General features: G+C 45.4%; 1 protein-coding gene across 5 annotated transcripts in view; it reads right to left on the minus strand.

Moving 5' to 3' along the window:
* Positions 1–19149, minus strand: part of PLXNB2 (plexin B2) — a 344581-nt gene that overhangs the window by 73794 nt on the left and 251638 nt on the right. For all 5 annotated transcript variants that reach the window (XM_050936011.1, XM_050936012.1, XM_050936008.1 and 2 more), the window contains 3 exons: positions 13374–13474; positions 5193–5319; positions 3355–3505 (listed from right to left, as the gene is read on the minus strand). In XM_050936011.1, coding sequence (XP_050791968.1) covers positions 3355–3505; positions 5193–5319; positions 13374–13474 — 379 coding nt within the window. The remainder of the gene's footprint in view (positions 1–3354; positions 3506–5192; positions 5320–13373; positions 13475–19149) is intronic.

The raw sequence follows: 19149 nt of genomic DNA on the forward strand, positions 1-19149 counted from the left end.
GTGGTCTTGGAGTTCACAGTCTTGCAGCACAGCTCTGCCAAAACAAGCAATGTCTTGAGCCTGCTGGGTTAGTGCATAGTGTGATGCAAATGTGCGGATGGACAACCAAGTGGTGGCCCAAAAGATGTCTTGGACCAGCACCTGCTCCAGGAAATCTGCTGTTGCCTGTGCCGTAGTTGAATAAGCTGTCATGATTGCTGGCAGGGGCACCTTTGCCACCTGATAGCAGTAGTGGGTGCAGGCCGTGATCCAAGAAGAGATTCTCTGGGCTGACACTGGGGAACCTTTCATCCTGTCAGCGACAGCAAGGAAAAACTGCATTGAGTTATGGAATGGCTTCATTCTATCAATGTAGAAGGCCAGCACCTGTCTGATATCTAGGGTATGCAGTCTGCACTCCTCATCCGTAGCACGAGACTTTGGACAAAGGACTGGTAAGCAAATGTCTTGACCAGTGTGGAACTGGGAGATGACCTTGGGCAGAAAAGCAGGTGCGGCCGCAGCTGGACCTTGTCCTTATAGAAGACTGTATAGCGGAGCTCCTACGGGCCGAAGTTACAGAGACCAAGAAGGAGACCCTCCAGGAGAGAAGCAGGAGGGAGCAGGAAGCCAAGGGTTCGAAGGGGGTGGGGGGGCCAAGAGCCTCGACTGCACAAGATTCAGGTCCCAAGGGGGGGACTGGGTCCCAGACATGCGGGTAAAGGTGCTCCAGATCTTTCAGAAACCACGCCATCATGGGATAGACAAAGATCGACTGGCCTTGAAACGGAGGGTGGAATGCCAAAATGGCTGCCAAGTGTAGCTTGATCAAAGATAGTGACAGGCCCTGGAACTTAAGGTGCAGTAAACAGTCCAGGATGTCCTGCAGCGGGGCCTTTTCTGCATGAATGTGTCAGTCCAAGGCCCAACATGTGAACAGCTTCCACTTTGCCACATAGATAGCCCCGGTGGGAGGTTTCCTGCTGCCCAGCAGGACTCATTGTATACCAGAGGAGAACTCCAGTTTGTCCATACTCAGCCACGCAACAGCCAGGATATCAAGTGCAGAGATGCCAGGTTCAGGTGCAGCAGGTTGCTGTGGCTGTGGGACAGCAGATCCAGCAGAAAAGGTAGCTGCAACGGGGTGGCTGCATGCAGCATGCGGAACCAATGTTGACAAGGCCACACTGGAGCTATGAGGAGGGGCAGGAGGGTGGGTAATGGCCACCACATTGGCCACTGGCCGTGCTGCAACTGCAGTGCCACAGACAAGGGAGCGAGGTCTGGTGCCCATTCATGCTGATGGGACCTGGATGATGGGCTGAACTGTGCCCTCCATACTGGAGTAACCACCTTCTGGCAACCAAGGAGGAGCTGTCGATGCCTGTGTTTGCTTACTGGTCGTGGCTACTGGTGACCATTGTCCAGGCATAATTGACTGGTGACTGTACTGGGAAGAGTGGTGCTGGTGCTGGGGAGACCAGTGCCAAGACGGGGAATGTTCCCACTGTGCTGGTGATTGGGACCAACGCCTGGAGGATGACCAGTGAGAGAGTGAGTGGTGCTGTGAATAGTAGGGGGAGCGTCGACCCCATGCTGGTGAGTAGCGCTGAGGGTATCTGGATGTCAGCCTGGGCGTCTGACGATGCAACTGGGACATGCCCCTGGATTCTCGACACAGCAGAGAAAATTGACATCTTCTGTCCATTGACGGGCAGTGTTCCCTTGTCCCCTAAGGGGTCTTAACGGCAGGCTTGCCCTCCTGGGAAGCCTTAGTCAGGTCCTGTGGCACTGAGGTCGTCACTGGAGCAGGTGGAGTGTGCTCTCTGCACCTGGGAACCCTGTAATGATGACGGTGCAGGCAGGGGAGTGGATCCCATTCTGCTTCCGGGAGTCAGTGGTAGACCTTTAACATGGCTCCGCAGTGGCCAGGCAGGCAGGCCCAGGTCCCTTGGCAGGTGACCCCTGAGCCTTCAGGCTCGGTGCTGGGAAGCACTTCTTGGCCTTCTTCTTTGGCACCGGTGAAGGTGAACAGCGACAAGAGGAGCCAGCTGCCAGCGGTGCGCTGCGCACGGAGGCCGAGGGGCTTGGTGCGACCTGCATGGATGGCTCGGAGTCCACTCTCCACCTGGCTTACATCAGGAGAGCCCTGAAGTGGATATCCTGCTCCTTTTGGATGCGGGGCCAAAAGTGTTTGCAGATCCGGCACTGCTCCCTAACCTGTGACTCCCCCAAGCACTTAAGGCAGCTGCTATGGGGGTCACTCTCAGGCATAGACCTGTGGCAGTCCGAGCAGGACTTAAACCCAGGAGACCGGGGCATGCCCCGCCTGGGGCGAAGTCCCCACTGGGACCCTAACTACTAACAAGCACACATTTAACAACTACTTAACACTACTGTATGCAAACTATATACAAAGGCTCTAAGGCACAAAGTTCAAAAGGAGAAACCGCTAGCTCTTGCTAAGCAAGAACAAAACTCTGATCACCTCGGGAGGTAAGAAGGAACTGAGAGGGCGTAGGAACAGCGGTGCCTGATATACCACGGCATGAGTGCGGCATTCCAGAGGGTGCCACAGCCAGCCTTACGGGTACTGCTAAGGCAAAAACGTGCAACGGCCACACATGTGGTCACGTGAACACCCAGAATGGAACTGACATGAGCAAGCACTCAATGAAGAATAGATGTTAAGAGGAACACTGCTGTGAAGTCAAGCACTCAATAACTAGAAAACTTTAGAAGAACTATGACTGCTCATGGAAACTGAATGCATACAAACAAGGATGCAGAATTATGATAGCATCTTTAATTACATCACATACTATTTTTCCCCCGCAGGACCCCTATCTAGTTTGCTACAGAATTTGTAAGGTGTGTAGTGAATAAGGCAGGGAGCTGCCAGATGAGAAAGGATGGTCTGTGGTGCAGGGAAACAGATGGCACACTTTGGAAATTCATACAATTTAGAAGTGCTGAACAAGCTCTACTGCACACCTGCAAATGCCAGTTTGGGCGAGGGGAGACTGATTAGTCAGTCAAATCTAGACAGATTTTCATGAGTACAGGAAAAGGCACATCCCTGATCCTGTCTGCCTCATTTCAAGTTCCTGCTGCAAACACTGGAAGTGCTAGAGCTATTCAAAAAATAGTTGGAAAAAAATTAACTTTGAACTATTTTTCCACTAACCTCATGCATGGAAATGACTGCACTGTTTTTTGCTGAAACTAGGAAGAGATCAAGAAAAAAATTCAGCCCAGTGGGTTGAACTGGGAAAAAAAAACAAAAAACTTATAAGCAAATGACAGATAATGGAGGATTACAATGGTAGTGATCATCCCACATAAAATAAACGGGAGGCAGCACAGTGTCCTTACCTTGACCTTTTGGAGTGTGAGGAATTGTAGTGGGAGGATCACAAATAATAGTCCCATCTCTCAACTCTGCAATATTGGTTGTTTCACCAAACTGACACCAAAGCATGTCACTTTCAGTTAACTCTGGCAATGGACTTACAGTCAGTTCTACCTGTAAACACAAAGGCAAATTCTACTTTAGAAAAAAATGTCACAAAAAACAAGCACCACTCAAACAAAAATGAGCAAGGTCAGACACAGATTAAGACGGGGACTGATTAAGATGGTGCTTTTATGGATTTTGATGCTCCAGGACACTGGTGTATTAATTACTGGTTCTGTTTTTATAGTTTCTCATAGTCCCCTTTTTCCACAGCTACCGGTACTACAGTCAGTAATTAGATAGCCTCTTTTTCCCCTCTGAGACAGCTTACTTTAGGAAATACAGCATTTCTGTGGTGAATATGTGAATGTGGTGAATGGATGGATGGATGGATAGCTTGGTTGTATCACAGGAAAGAGTAAATTAAATGGAGGGTAGTGATTTCCATGCTCTTTTCACAGTTTTGATTGTGACTTTTTTCCAGACAGATTATTCTCTTTTAGATTATTCTCCAGCAATGGATTTATTAAAATGGTCAGTTCCCTATGGACACTCACATCTTGCTTACCTCTTGATTGGGCTATCACAAGGCATTTCAGAATAGAGCTAGAGTCAAAGACCACTTGTGAAGTCTCAGCTAGAGTGGAATGTATCTGCCTGCTTGCTAGTGTATTACCCACAGAGAATACATCTGTTGTCCAGAGGATTTCTGTTCACCTTCAGGCACAATTCACGTCATGGATTTTTGTCTACTAGAGGTCAACATGGCATGAGTGTCTTCTCTTGCTCTCACTGTTCTCCACCATATCAGTCCTGATCAAATGGGACACTTTCACTAACAGTTTTCAGATCTGAACATCTGGGGATATTGACAAGGTATTATCAGCGGTCCCAACTCAGCAGCTTGTTTCCACTGGTCCATCAGAGCCCGACTTTCAAGACCTCAGCAGGATTCAAAAAGGGATTAGATATTTATATGAATGATGAGGAATACCCAGAGTTGTAACAATAAGTACTAAAACAAAATGCAAGGGTTCTGGAACAGATATGAACTCTCATGCTTCAGGGCTTAAAAGCTAACCTCTAACTAATTGGGATCATACTGATTTAGTGCGCAGCTTTTTGTACTTTCCTCTGAGGCATCTGGTATCTGCCACTCCCAGAGACAGAACACTGTACTAGATGGCCCACTAGTCTGACCCAATGTGACAATACCTGTGTTCCAATCACTAGCTGAATTTCAAAGCATGGTCCAAGGTTCAACTGTTGACTCAAATTTTTGCCTAAGTGAGCTGCAAGTGGGTACTGAGAGGGCATACAACCATTAATGAGTTGTGTATTATTTTAACGTTTCATACATGTGGTTATAGAACATACTGGATAAGTGCATTTCATAAACTGAAAAATAAACAAAAGCTACACAAGTGTAATCAATGATCTTCAGCTTAAAAAAAGTATTCCCCATAATCCAGATAAACATAGCCTTCACTCAAACAGAAGCATTTTGACAACCATAACAGCATGTGACACTTTTGTTTCAAGCTAAAGTTAAAAAAACAAAACAACTCCCCCCCCACTTTGTAATTGCAGCCTGCAAAAATGGCAGCTAAAAGAATAGATGTAGGCTTCTTTCAATACTATTTCAAATCACCACGGCAAACAAATATATATCGATAAGTACTTTTCTGATATGCCACTGATAGCAATTATATGTGTACTTTAAGCATACAATAGGCAAAAAGTCTAATTTTCATACCTTGCCAGGGGCTTTGCGGCTCATATTTTGAGGATGTGCACTAGTAATAGCCATGCATACACCATCTGGACTCCACAGCCAATGGTTCGGCATATTAGCCCTTTCACAGTCTATCTTCCTTGTGCACCTAATAAAAAGACAACACAATATAAATATCTAATGCAAACCTGATTAAGATCAGTGTTCCCTGTTTTAAATTACTTAAAAAAAATTGGGTATTGACAATTTCGCTTTCAGTTAGAAGAGGTTTTTAATTATAACACAATAGCAGCTTGTAAGACATCTGGATGATAAAGCAAAAACACAAATATTTACTTATAAGCCATTTTACATTCCATAAAAATAGACAATCCAATCCCACAGACAGATGATATTTAATTAAAAAACTCAGAGAATAAACCAGTTACCTCCAGTTCATCCAAATAAGACCTGTTTCATCTACGCCTTAACATACTTTAAATTCCTTGACCAGTCTTCTGTTTCTACAGCTCAAGTGGAAAATTTAAGTCTTTACTGGTGTAACAGCACCAGAGAGACAACTGACCCATAAAACTCAGAGCATCAGAGCTGTGGCTGTGGGCTTGTCTGATTCCAGCGTTAGAAGGCTATTAACTATAACCGTGAATTTATTAGCTATGACTCCTGCTTGAAAGAGTCTATTCCAGGCCCATCTTCTGGCTTTTTTAGCTACTACAGGAGGCAGAGGTATTAGGGGCTGTGGAATCTCACTAACAGGTAAGGGAGATTGTCACAGCCAGAAGACAGGAGGCAGACAGGGAAGGTGTCATTGGTTCTAAGAGGCGACAGACCTCGTTATAGGAGGGGAGTTAGCTGAACAGGCCCCACAAAACTTTGGGTCAGCCTTGTACACCATTTATACCTCTTGTATGGTGCCTAGCACAATGGAGTGCAATCCTGATTAATGCCTCTGGACAGTTACTGAAATATTAATATTAAAACAACAGCATTCAAGTAACAATAAAATCACTGTACTGTTCTAATAGCTACCCTCCCTTCTGAATATTGTAGATATACAAACTGAGTGTGTGTATGTGTACACACATATATACACCTACACACACAATTGGTGAAGTGCTGTGTCTCATCATGGGTTATAATTTGGTGTAATGAAGTAAAACGCCAAAAATGAGTTCTAGATTTTCCTTGTAAATTAATAAAATACTAGAAAATGTACAAAAATGCATGTTTGCCTATGTCTCACAGAGACCATTAATACTTTGCAATATTTAGGTCAGAGGTTATATCAGAAACCTGAAGGGAAATCTAGGGGAAATTGCCATCTGTATGATATATGACACAGCCTTCAGCTGCCAGTAACCTAAGAGGAGTTCAAGTTGAACTAGTATATAACGCAAACCTGCATGGAATGCATAACCTTCGCTGGGGTACTCTTGTGTTCTGCTTCACATCAAACTTGTAACTTAATGTGATGGTTCAAATTTTTAGACAGGAAGGAAGAGGCCTGAAATTTATCTGCATACCATAATTAAATAACCCCTTTGTGTAGACAGCAAGCACTCATATCATGAAATCCCAATGGCTCATGCCCAGGGGCTAATTATCCTAGCAGTCAGAAGCAGAGCTATGAGGCTGTAGCCCCCTATTCTGACTCCATCAATGCAGTGTAAAAACAAGAGACATTCCAAGATTGTTCAGCACATTCATAGATAACGAAGTTACTTGCCTGTAACTGGAGGTTATTTGAGATGAGTGGTCCCTATCTGTATTCCACTGAGGGTTGTGTGCACGCATGCACCATGTGCCCAGAGCCAGAGCTTTTGAAAGTAGTGCTGTTCAGTGGTCCGCACATGTGACCCGCAGCACCTCGTAGTTTCACCTGAGGCAATAAAGGGCACAGCAAGCCACTGGTGTCTCCAGTTCCTGCTCTACTGCAGATCTGTTGGAGGATGGATAGGGACACACATATCTCGAAGACCCTCCAGTTATTGGTAAGTCACTTCATTTTCTTCTTTGAGTGATAGTCCCTACTGTATTCCACTGAAGGGGAGTAAAAAGCAGTGCTTATGTGGTAGGCTGGTGTGAGGAGACTGTGGAACAGAGGACTGCTGCTCTGGAAAAAAAAAAAAAGTCCATACGGAATCATGCACTAGAGCAAGGGTTCTCAACCTTTTTCTTTCTGAGGCCCACCCATCATGCTATAAAAACTCCACAGCCCACCTGTGCCACAAAAACTGTTAAGGGGTAGCAAGCAGGACAGTTGCTTGGGGCACCATGCCACAGGGGGCACTGTGAAGTTAAGTTGCTCAAGCTTCAGCTTCAGCCCCAGGTGTTGGGGCTCAGGGCTCCAGGCTGCAGTCCTGTGTAGCAGGGCTTCGGCTTTCTGCCTTAGGCCTTAGTGAGTTTAATGCTGGCCATGCTTAGAGGCCCCCCCAAACCTGCTTGTGGCCCCCAGGGGGCCCTGGACCCCTGGTTGAGAACCACTGCACTAGAGCATAACGTGTGGAAAAGGTGTGTACAGAACGCCACATGGCCATCTTGCATATGTCTGCAAGGGGCACGCTGTGGAGTGTGGCTGTGGTTGATGCTTGCACTCCCATGGAATGACCTGAATCCCTTCAGGTAGGGATCGTCCTCATAATTGATATTGTGTAATGCACCCTGAGACTCACTTGCAAATTCTCTGGGTGGAAATGGCTTGCCCTTTCATTCTCTCTGCTATGGTTACAAAAAGCCTAGGAGATTTCCGAAATGGCTTTATCTGCTCAAGATAAAAAGCCAAGACTCTGAACATCATGAGTCAAGTCTCCATTCCTCATTGCAGGTGTGAGGGCTGGGGAAGAAGGTAGGAAAGTGTATGGATTGACAGAGCTGAATTGGGAAACCATCTTGGATAGGTACTTGGGGTGAAGGCATAAAGAGACCTTGTCTTTATGGAAAATGGTGAAAGAGGGGTTAGCCATCATGGCTCCCAGTTCGCCAGCCCCCCTAGCCAATGTAATAGCAACAAGGAAAGTGACTTTCATGGACAGGAGAGACAGCAAGCAGGAGGTCATGGGTTCGAGGGAGACTAGGTTAATGTCTCATTGGAGGGAAATAGGCTGAGAGAGGGTATTTTCACAGAAGGCCCTTCCAGAATTGTACAGTTAACAGGTGGGTAAAAATGGAATGTCCATCCACGGGGGGATGAAAAGCACTGGAACTGAGGGCAAGTCCCAAGTTCTTCAGATAGAAGAAATATTACAAGAGTAGCAGGATGCCCACAGTTTCAGGGACAAGGCCCTGTAGTGCAGCCCAGGAAGTAAAACACATCTATTTGGCTTGATACAAGTGTCTTGTGGAGTCTTTCCTGCTCCTTGAAAGGACATCTTGAACTGCCAGAGAGCATTCCTGTGCTAGTGGAGGTGTCCATCCAAAAACCAAGCTGTCAATGGAAGTGTGTGTGGGTTGGGGTGTTTGAGTCTGCTGTTGTGTTGAGTCAGTAGCTTTGTGAACATCCGAAGTGTGAATGGAGGGTGCTTTGACATGCAGAGGAGAAGTGAGAGCCAGAATTGGCAAGACCAGAAGAGAGTGATCAAGATAGTTGTTGTTTTCTCTCACCTGATCTTGAGGATTACTCATGGTAGGAGAGGTAAGCGGGGGAAGGCATAGTTCATCCAGTCCAACCAATCGATGAATAGGGCACCCCCCTTTGAGTGAGTTCAATTCCTCCCCTAACAATATTGGGAGCATTTGGTGGTGTTGTGGGAAGCCAAAAGATCCCTCACTAGGGGGTCCCCACCGACCAAAGATGTCAGTGGTTACCAAGTCATGCAATTCCCATTCACGGTCAGTTGCAAAGTTTCTGCTGAGACTATCGGCAATCATATTCTGGGTGACCGGTCGGTAGGCGACTGTCAAAAGGATATGATGTTGAAACTAACCCCCAGGGAGGAGAGGACTAGAAGCAGCTGTGATGTTGATTCCTAGGCCTCTTCTTTGGACTGTGCTGCTATAAGCCAGTCATCTAGGTAGGGAAAAACGAGGATACTCAGATGTTTGAGATGAGCTGCCATGACCAAGAAAACTTTTGTGAACACTTGTGGGGCAGTGTTAAGTTCGAATGGGAGAATGCTCTATTAAAGATGTCGAGGTCTCACCTTGAACCTCAGGAACCTTCTGTGTGTCAGGTGTATATATCGATATGGAAGTAGGCGTCCTGCATATCGAGAGTTGTAAACCACATGTCTTCTTCTGGGGAGGGAATGATTGTTGCAAGCGTGACCAAGTGTAACCTTGGTTTGGAAACTGAATGGTTGGGGTGTCAAGATTAAATATTGGTCTCCATCCTCCATTCTTTTTGGGTACTAAGACATAGCTCAAGTAGAACCCTGTTCCCTGAAAGGGGTCTGGGATTAGCTCCACAGCTCCCGTCAGTGTTTCGTGTGTGGACTGAGGTGGAAAGTGAGACGGAGACATCGCTGTAAACTCTAGGATGCACCTGCTCTGAATAATATCTAGGACTCATTTGTCCATTGTTATGGTTTTCCATGCTGGTAGACACCCCCGAAGGAGATAGGCAGGGTGTACAGAGAGTGGTTGATCACTCTCGAAGGACACTCAGAAATACTGCTTAAGCAACAAATGGGTGTGTTGCATGGATGACTAGGCAGTCAATATAGGCAGACGGGGTCTGTGTACCTTAGGGCATTTTGATTGTGGTTGAGTGGTACAACTTCCTCTTGGGTGCTGGTATGTAGCTACCCAAAGCTCTTAAAGTGGCTCTAGAGTCCTTTAGGGAGTGCTGGGTCTCATCTGTCTTCTAATTGAAGAGATGCGATTCGTTGAATAAAAGGTCCTCTACAATGCTCTGTATCAGAGGGGTATCCGTGTTAGTCTGGATCTGTAAAAGCAGCAAAGAATCCTGTGGCACCTTATAGACTAACAGACGTTTTGGAGCATGAGATTTCGTGGGTGAATACCCACTTCGTCAGATGCACGTAGTGGAAATTTCCAGGGGCAGGTATATATATGCAAGCAAGCTAGAGATAATGAGGTTAGTTCAATCAGGGAAGATGAGGCCCTGTTCTAGCAGTTGAGGTGCAAAAGCCAAGGGAGGAGAAACTGATTTTGTAGTTGGCAAGCCATTCACAGTCTTTGTTTAATCCTGAGCTGATGGTGTCAAATTTGTAGATGAACTGAAGCTCAGCAGTTTCTCTTTGAAGTCTGGTCCTGAGGTTTTTTTTGCTGCAGCATGGCCACCTTAAGATCTGCTAGTGTGGCCAGGGAGGTTGAAGTGTTCTCCTACAGGTTTTTGTATATTGTCATTCCTAATATCTAATTTGTGTCCATTTATCCTTTTCCATAGAGACTGTCCAGTTTGGCCGATGTACATAGCAGAGGGGCATTGCTGGCACATGATGGCATACATTACATTGGTGGACATACAGGTGAATGAACCAATGATGGTGTGGCTGATCTGGTTAGGTCCCGTGATGGTGTCGCTGGTGTAGATATGTGGGCAGAGTTGGCATCGAGGTTTGTTGCATGGATTGGTTCCTGAGCTAGAGTTACTATGGTGCTGTGTGCACTTACTGGTGAGAATATGTTTCAGGTTGGCAGGTTGTCTGTGGGCTAGGACTGGCCTGCCACCCAAGGCCTGCGAAAGTGTGGGGTCATTGTCCAGGATGGGTTGTAGATCCCTGATGATGCATTGGAGGGGTTTTAGCTGGGGACTGTATGTGATGGTCAGTGGAGTCCTGTTGGTTTCTTTCTTTCTCTGCACTTCCCTAGGGAAGCCAGAGGAGTGTAACCAGGATTCCCTCCTCATGAGAATATCCATTGCCCAGACAAGGGAAGCCATGTCTGCAGAGTCCACTGTGGTCTGTAGCATGGACATGGTGAATAACTTGCTTTATTGCAAAACTTCCCGCAATCGATTGCAATCCTGTGAGGGTAGCTTGTCTGCGAACGCAGTCAATCGTCCATAGTAAATAAAATCAAATCTGTTCATCAGGGCTAAGCAATTTGAAATATGAAATTGGAGCCCTGCTGAGGAGACCTTTCTGCCCACGAGGACTAGCCTCTTAGCCTCCATGTTGGATGGGGTGGAGCGGGGGTGTTGCTGCCTGAATTTTCTGACACTGCCTGGATAATCAATGAGTTCGAAGGAAGATGAGAGAATAGGAACTCTGACCCCTTGGGGGATTGTGGGAGGAGACATAATACTTCATCGTAGCCCCTTTCAGGGTGTTTTTTTCACATGGCCAGGGTGCATGCTGGTTGGAGGATGGTGTCATTGATAGGTAGGACCACCCTCACTGGTACTGACGTGTGCAACATGTCAAGCAGCTGATGTTGACTTCTGTACTTCGTTGACTGGATCCCTAGCATGTTGGCTATGCTCCGCAGCAGTTCCTGGAACTGTCAACAGTCATCCAGTGGGGAGGAGGGGACTGAAGAGGCGGCCATGTCTGGAGAAGATGAGGGATGCCTCTCCGGATTCGCTGGTACCATCGGAGTTGAACTAATCAGTGCACTGTCCAACGCTATATCGGAATGCCTACTCAACTACGGTTGTGGACGATGGGAAGCAGGCCTGTTCAAAGGGTGAATTTTGGGGCCACAAGCTCCAGTATGGCCAATCTGGTTGACCCTGCTGTTGACTGACCCATAGCCTGTAACCACAGAGCCAGATACCAGCTCTGCGAGAAAGGCAAGATGGAGAACGGCCACAGTGCCATCAAAACCTTCCAGTAGTTGTGCTTCTGAAACAGAATCAGTGGACTGTGTCAGACATCCATATCATCTGAATCAGAGGAGTTGGAAACCTCTCCAAATGATGGCGCCTTCAGAACACTAGAACGGGAGGTGGTGGGAAGAAGCGGAGGACAAATCACTGCAAGCTGATGATCAGATCAGGGCATGTGGAGCCCACAGCCCTTCTGGTACAAACAAGCTGTGGGGACCCAGAGCACTTAAGAGTCTCCCAAGGGTCAATGGTCCGTTCTGTGGGGGGAGCTGGCACCAGTAACTGCACCTGTCTGGAGACTGACTGCTCCCATGGCACCGATGGAGCTGGAGGAGTTGCAGGACCCATAATCAGTACCGATGGATCCGGTGATCGGTGTGACAGTTTTTTGGTCTTGTGAGTCTTGGAACGCTTGGCTTCTCTGTGGCTGGAACTCATGGATAGTGCCAAGTCTTTCTTAGACTTGGAAGATGATATATTGCCATGCTTATGTGCATGCTTCCTTGGTTCACAGCTAGGCCTTAGCACTGGTACCGGTGGAGCCCAATGGAGGGTCCACAGTAGAGGGAGGACTCTTCACCTGTTCAGGCTGATGTACTGGGGGGTTCCATGGCCAGGATCCAATGCCAGTTCTAAGGCAAACTCCATGATGTGTTTTCTGAGGTGGAGAGCCCAGTTTTCTTGAGTATGGGTAGAGAAAGAAGCAGATACTGGATCTGGATGCAATGTGGGATTCCCCCAAGCAGTACAAACAGTGTTGGTGCTCATTGCAGATGGAAAAGTAGCAGGGAGCACAGATTTTGAACCCATAATCAATCTTCTTTGGCATAATCTAGTACCTAAGCCTGGGTACTGGATGGGGTGTGGTGGGAGGGAAGTTTGGCTGGAAACCCTGCCAAATCGGCATCCCAAGTCCTAAATCTACTATGCAGAAGGAAAAATCTAACATAAAATATAGAACAAAATAATAAATCTAAACTATTAACAGTACTAAGAGTCTTGTGAAGTTTTGGCAAGTGCATCACAAGAAGATAGAATAGAAGCTCTGACTGGGACCATGCGACGATGAGAAGGAACTGGAGATGCCAGCCACCCACTGTGTCCTTTATTGCCTCAGGAAAAGCTATAAGGCAGCATAGGCACATAATCCTCAGTGGAATACAATAGGGACTATCACTCAAAGAAGAATACATATTTCTGAATATTAATTTAGTTACCTACATAGATAAGTCAGTCAAGTGTCAGTTCCTATGCTCCTGTGGTTAGCTGTAAGCTCAGCATACAATCCCTCGCACTATAAAGCAATCCATAATAAAACTGTGCTTGACTGGATTTATATTTTACGGGTCTTAGCAGTTCTTTTTCTTGCTGTCTTGTTTGCTTGCCTGCTACACCCAGCCATATAAGGACATTCTCTATGAACAGTGTCAACCCACCCCATATGCCACCTGCAAAATATCAACAATACTTACTTCCCCTCTATTACACACCAGCCACAGTAAGGATCCTGTGCTTGAGTACACAGCGTACAGTCTGAGTAACTAGCACATTCCTGGACAGGAAGACGAAACACCTGGAGAATGAAAATGAAAAAACCCAAACACAATATGAACAAAGAAAATAAGGATCAATTTAACTCAACTTCATTTCTGAAGAAAGTATACCACTTGGTTTCATCATGGCCACATAGAGACGTATCAATCACTTCCCTAATCCTTTACTTGAGACTCTGTGACTGGAGCCCAATTTCACATTTTTTTCTGCTCTATTGCATTGCAAGTCTCATTTAATTTTCTGTCCAATATAATAGTCAACATGTAATTTAGCTTTTGCTGGAAATGAATCCTTCCATCATTTTTCCCAGATTAGGTAGGTGCCTTCTGGAAATCCCCATGACAATGTCTATAGCAGGGCAGAAACGTTAGACACTGCACAAATGGCTTTTCACTTCACAAAGAATAGCTGCTGTAGGATGGGCATTTCCACATGTCTAACTTTGAACTGACTGGCAAACACAGTCATTCCAGCTCCCTTTATGACTAGAATACTCTTCCACTTTAGTTGGTGCTGTCACCCAGTGCTTGGAAATGCATCCAGAAGTGTTATTTCTATCCGGCAGCAGTTCAGCATGTTCAAAAGCATGAAAATTTTGGAATGTCCAGAAGTATCTCAGTTCTCTGTTCATATCCCTTGTTGCCATACAACAAATTCAAGTGGAAAATGGAAATAGGCAATGTAAAACTATCAAACAAAGCAGTAGGGGAGAAAATAGCAGCCATGCTACTCATACCTCCAGCAACCACACTGCCTCTGCTTTTGATTTCCTGTAGCGATAGGTGTAAATAACCTTGTTTCCTTTTTTTTTTTCCTCTTAAATATTATGCTGTTGAAATTGCACAAAAGCCCTTGATGGAAATGGGACATTCTCCTTTCTGCTGACCATTAAGATTTACTTCTGAAGAGTATAAAAACTTTGGCAATCATAACCCAGGCTTTTTCTTTTTCTTTTTTTTTTAAAACCAACTGGCAGATAGCCAAAAAATTACTCTGAAAATCCAAAACATGGTTCTTATTCTGCATATTAGCAGAGACCGAGATATGGGTCAATTAAAAAAAAGATTCAGTATCTGACAGTTCCCACCTATTGAGATGTGTTCTTGTCCCCATTTTTTCTTTTTCATACTGTTTTCTCATTTAGATTTTTTACTTAACTGGAGTACAGTTCCTGGAATACGCTCTCACTAATTGGTCCTACAGTCATGAGTAACATAATATTAAAAGGGATGATACTCTCACTCTCCCTTATGACAAAGTATTTGTTTCATAATCCTGGCAGGCAGGAACAAGTCCTAAGAAGTATTATATTGTCTCTAGAAGTTTGATGTAAACTTTATGGATTAAAAAAAATAGCTGCTCCATTTAGATTGTGAGATTCAGCATTAAAAGGCAAACAAACAAAATCTCATTTCACAGATTTTCTGACACTTCTAATCAAAGAGATTGGTAAAAGCTAAACAGGAAACAAGCCAAGAATAATGGCATGTAACTGCCACAGGTGCTGTTTTATTCCCAATATGGGAGCTAGCTACCATGCCAAATTTGGGAGCCTACCACTTCTATACACTTTGAATAAACCAAATGGGTATGGCAGAAGTGATGCAGTCTTTTCCAATTTCCCAGTGAAGCTGCAAGGGACTTCTCCTGATCTCTGCATGAGCTCTGGGAATCAGGTGGGAGGGGGCTAGACTTAAAAAACAAACAAACAAACAAAAATAATTTGCTCTGAACCACCCACTGCTTATTTATACAACAGAGGAAAACACTGAACAGATGGGAGGAGAAGTGAATCAGGAAAGCAGGAAACTCTTTCACTCTCTGACTTTAATCTTTGTTTGCTTCTTTACCATCTTTCCACTAGTTCTAATGTTTTAAATTAGATACACCAAAATATCTTCCAGCACAACACTACCTAGTATGTCTGCCTTCACTCTGCTGTAATGTCCCTGCTGGGGTAACCACATAAGACCCAGCACATGTTCTCTGAGTGACAAGGTTCACTGCATCTGACAGTTACTGTTTAGCACTAAGTACCTGTATCAGCACAGATAGAGTCCTTAAAGTTATTTACTTTAGTTTAACTTGGTCTTACATTTGCAACTCTGCACTAGATTCTTTGACATATCAATATCTGACCCCACATACACATGGTACACTAGGAACAGAAGTACAGTTTTCAACATTTGTTTTCCCTCCCTTCAATTTTGCTGTTTTTATTTCTTCACGCTCTTAAGACTTAGTCTCCGTCAAGTTATGTAGTTACTAAAAGCAGGTGAGGGGGTTTGACTGTTCATTGCGATGAATGGAATTACTTCGCTTCCATCTTCCATATTTATACAGCACCTACTGCTAAATAACAATAGTATCAAAGCAGAACACATATTTTATGGAAGAAAACTAAGGCTAGGTCTATCCTTCAACAAGCAGTGTGCAATTTGCAGCTTGTGTAGATGTACCCACAGTAGTTGTAATCTAGCTAGTTTATTAAAAATAGCAGTGAGGACATGGCGATGTGGGCTGTACAGGCCTGCCTGGCTCCTTGGCTATGTTACTGCTTTGCTAGACTATACCGAAGCTGGTACCAACTGCATCCTCACTATTTTTAGTGAGACAGTTAGAAAAAAGTTAAAACAAACTCCAAATTAGAGTGCCCATTGGAGTGTAGACAGACAGATTCACAGCATTCAGAATTTGTAGTCTACACTACAATGGAATCTTCTGATTTCTTGAAATTGAAATGCCCTGTGGAGACAGTGTAATTGAGTTTTTGACAAGAGTTTCTCCAGAAACCAGGCAGGGACCTGACAGAACCTAATCTACCATGCAGCTTTTGAAATCTGGTTGTTTTCTTGCCTCCTTGGCTGGCTGCTAGGGACGCCAGGGCTTTCCGATTTCATGGTTCTGGGTGGCCTGCCAGGTGGCCTGCCCCAGAGCCTGGGCACCTTTCCCTTTCACAGAGTAGTTTGAAATTTTGCAGGTTTGTTTTGAATCAAAATGGAACCAGATTTTGAAATATTGCAATCTTCTGAAAAACAACTACCTCTGTAGTATCTAGTCTACACAATACGTACTTTGTCATTCATTGAACTGATTCATTTCCCCCTTATGGCATCTCATATTAAAGCCATTATTCTCAATATAAGATTTTCATAGACACTCCCTTATCCCTCCCCGCCACCGTAGTCCTTTTGTCACCCACCCAAAGTGCCCATCCTTCCTCATAGCTGTGGTGGCACTACACTTCACCTCAGCCTTCTGCCCATCTTTAGTACCTCTGGAACATTTCTCACCTCCCACTCTACCAGATGTTAGTGACTGGCAAAAGTGGCTTCCCCGGCCTGTAAAAGTGAACCAACATCTGTTGCTCCCAGGCTGGCTGCTCCAGCAACCACCAAGAGAAGTGGAGGGGGGTGTGGGGGAGGGAGAAGAAGGGGAGGCAGGTAGGATGATTTAGTTGGTGTTGGCTCTGCTTTGAGCATGGAATTGGACTAGATGACCTCCTGAGGTCTCTTCCAACCCTAATGTTCCATGATTCTAGTAGCCAGGTGCTGTGAGCAGCTGCCAGAGATTTGGCATCCCTTCCTGCCCCCTACTGGTTCTCCCTTCTCTCTTATGGAGTGCCACTCTGCCAGACAAGAGGGGGGGAAATCCCTTAACTTGGAACTGATGGTTCCCTCTATAATAAAGGCAGCTCCTCTACTGCTGACTGGATTCCTTGTGCCCCAAGCAGTACAGGGACTCCTGAAACATTTGGGGTATTGCCACCTTCAACTGTTCTAAAAACATGCATCTGGCCCCTGAAAATAATTTAAAAAAATCTGTATCAGACAGGTAGACGTGTTAGTCTGGATCTGTAAAAGCAGCAAAGAATCCCGTGGCACCTTACAGACTAACAGACGTTTTGGAGCATGAGCTTTCGTGGGTGAATACCCACTTCATCAGATGCAACTAGTGGAAATTTCCAGGGGCAGGTATATATATGCAAGCAAGCTAGAGATAATGAGGTTAGTTCAATCAGGGAGGATGATGCCCTGTTCTAGCAGTTGAGGTGTGAAAACCAAAGGAGGAGAAACTGGTTCTGTAGCTGGCAAGCCATTCACAGTCTTTGTTTAATCCTGAGCTGATGGTGTCAAATTTGCAGATGAACTGAAGCTCAGCAGTTTCTCTCTGAAGTCTGGTCCTGAAGTTTTTTGCTGCAGAACGGCTACCTTAAGGTCTGCTATAGTGTGGCCAGGGAGGTTGAAGTGTTCTCCTACAGGTTTTTGTATATTGCCATTCCTAATATCTGATTTGTGTCCATTTATCCTCTTCCATAGAGACTGTCCAGTTTGGCCGATGTACATAGCAGAGGGGCATTGCTGGCATATATTACACTGGTGGACGTGCAGCTGAATGAACCGGTGATGGTGTGGCTGATCTGGTTAGGTCCTGTGACGGTGTCGCTGGTGTAGATATGTGGGCAGAGTTGGCATCAAGGTTTGTTGCATGGATTGGTTCCTGAGCTAGAGTTACTATGGTGCGGTGTGCACTTACTGGTGAGAATATGTTTCAGGTTGTCTGTGAGTGAGGACTGGCTTGCCACCCAAGGCCTGCGAAAGTGTGGGGTCATTGTCCAGGATGGGTTGTAGATCCCTGATGATGCGTTGGAGGGGTTTTAGCTGGGGACTATATGTGATGGCCAGTGGAGTCCTGTTGGTTTCTTTCTTGGGTTTGTCTTGCAGTAGGAGACTTCTGGGTACCCGTCTGGCTCTGCTGATCTGTTTCCTTATTTCCTCGTGCGGGTATTGTAGTTTTGAGAATGCTTGGTGGAGATTTTGTAGGTGTTGGTCTCTGTTTGAGGGGTTAGAGCAGATGCGGTTGTACCTCAGTGCTTGGCTGTAGACAATGGATCATGTGGTGTGCCCGGGATGGAAGCTGGAGACATGAAGGTAGGCATAGTGGTCGGTAGGTTTTCAGTATAAGGTGGTGTTAATGTGACCATCACTTATTTGCACTGTGGTGTCTAGGAAGTGGACCTCCCGTGTAGATTGGTCCAGGCTGAGGTTGAATGTGGGGTGGAAGCTGTTGAAATCGTGGTGGAATTTTTCCAGAGTCTCCTTCCCGTGGGTCCAGATGATGAAGATGTCATCAATGTAGCGTAGGCAGAGAAGGGGCGTGAGTGGACGAGACCTGAGGAAGCGTTGTTCCAGGTCGGCCATAAAAATATTGGCATATTGTGGGGCCATGCGGGTGCCCATAGCGGTGCCACTGATCTGGAGATATATATTGTCATCAAATTTGAATTAAACAAAGACTGTGAATGGCTTGCCAACTACAGAACCAGTTTCTCCTCCCTTGGTTTTCACACCTCAACTGCTAGAACAGGGCCTCAATCTCCCTGATTGAACTAACTTCATTATCTCTAGCTTGCTTGCATATATATATATATATATATATATATATATATATATATGAATGACACACACACACACACACACACACACCCCTGTCCCTGGAAATTTCCACTAGTTGCATCTGACGAAGTGGGTATTCACCCACAAAAGCTCATGCTCCAAAACGTCTGTTAGTCTATAAGGTGCCACAGGAGTCTTTGCTGCTTTTAAAAAAAATCTGGGTGTTTTTTAATTTACTGTTTTTCAGCCTTTAGGGTGCCCTTGCTTCATGTTTTCAAGATTTTCTCTGTACCTTGAG

The sequence above is a fragment of the Gopherus flavomarginatus genome, chromosome 1 (genome assembly GCF_025201925.1).
Source record: "Gopherus flavomarginatus isolate rGopFla2 chromosome 1, rGopFla2.mat.asm, whole genome shotgun sequence".
In the NCBI taxonomy this organism is placed as follows: Eukaryota; Metazoa; Chordata; order Testudines; family Testudinidae; genus Gopherus; species Gopherus flavomarginatus.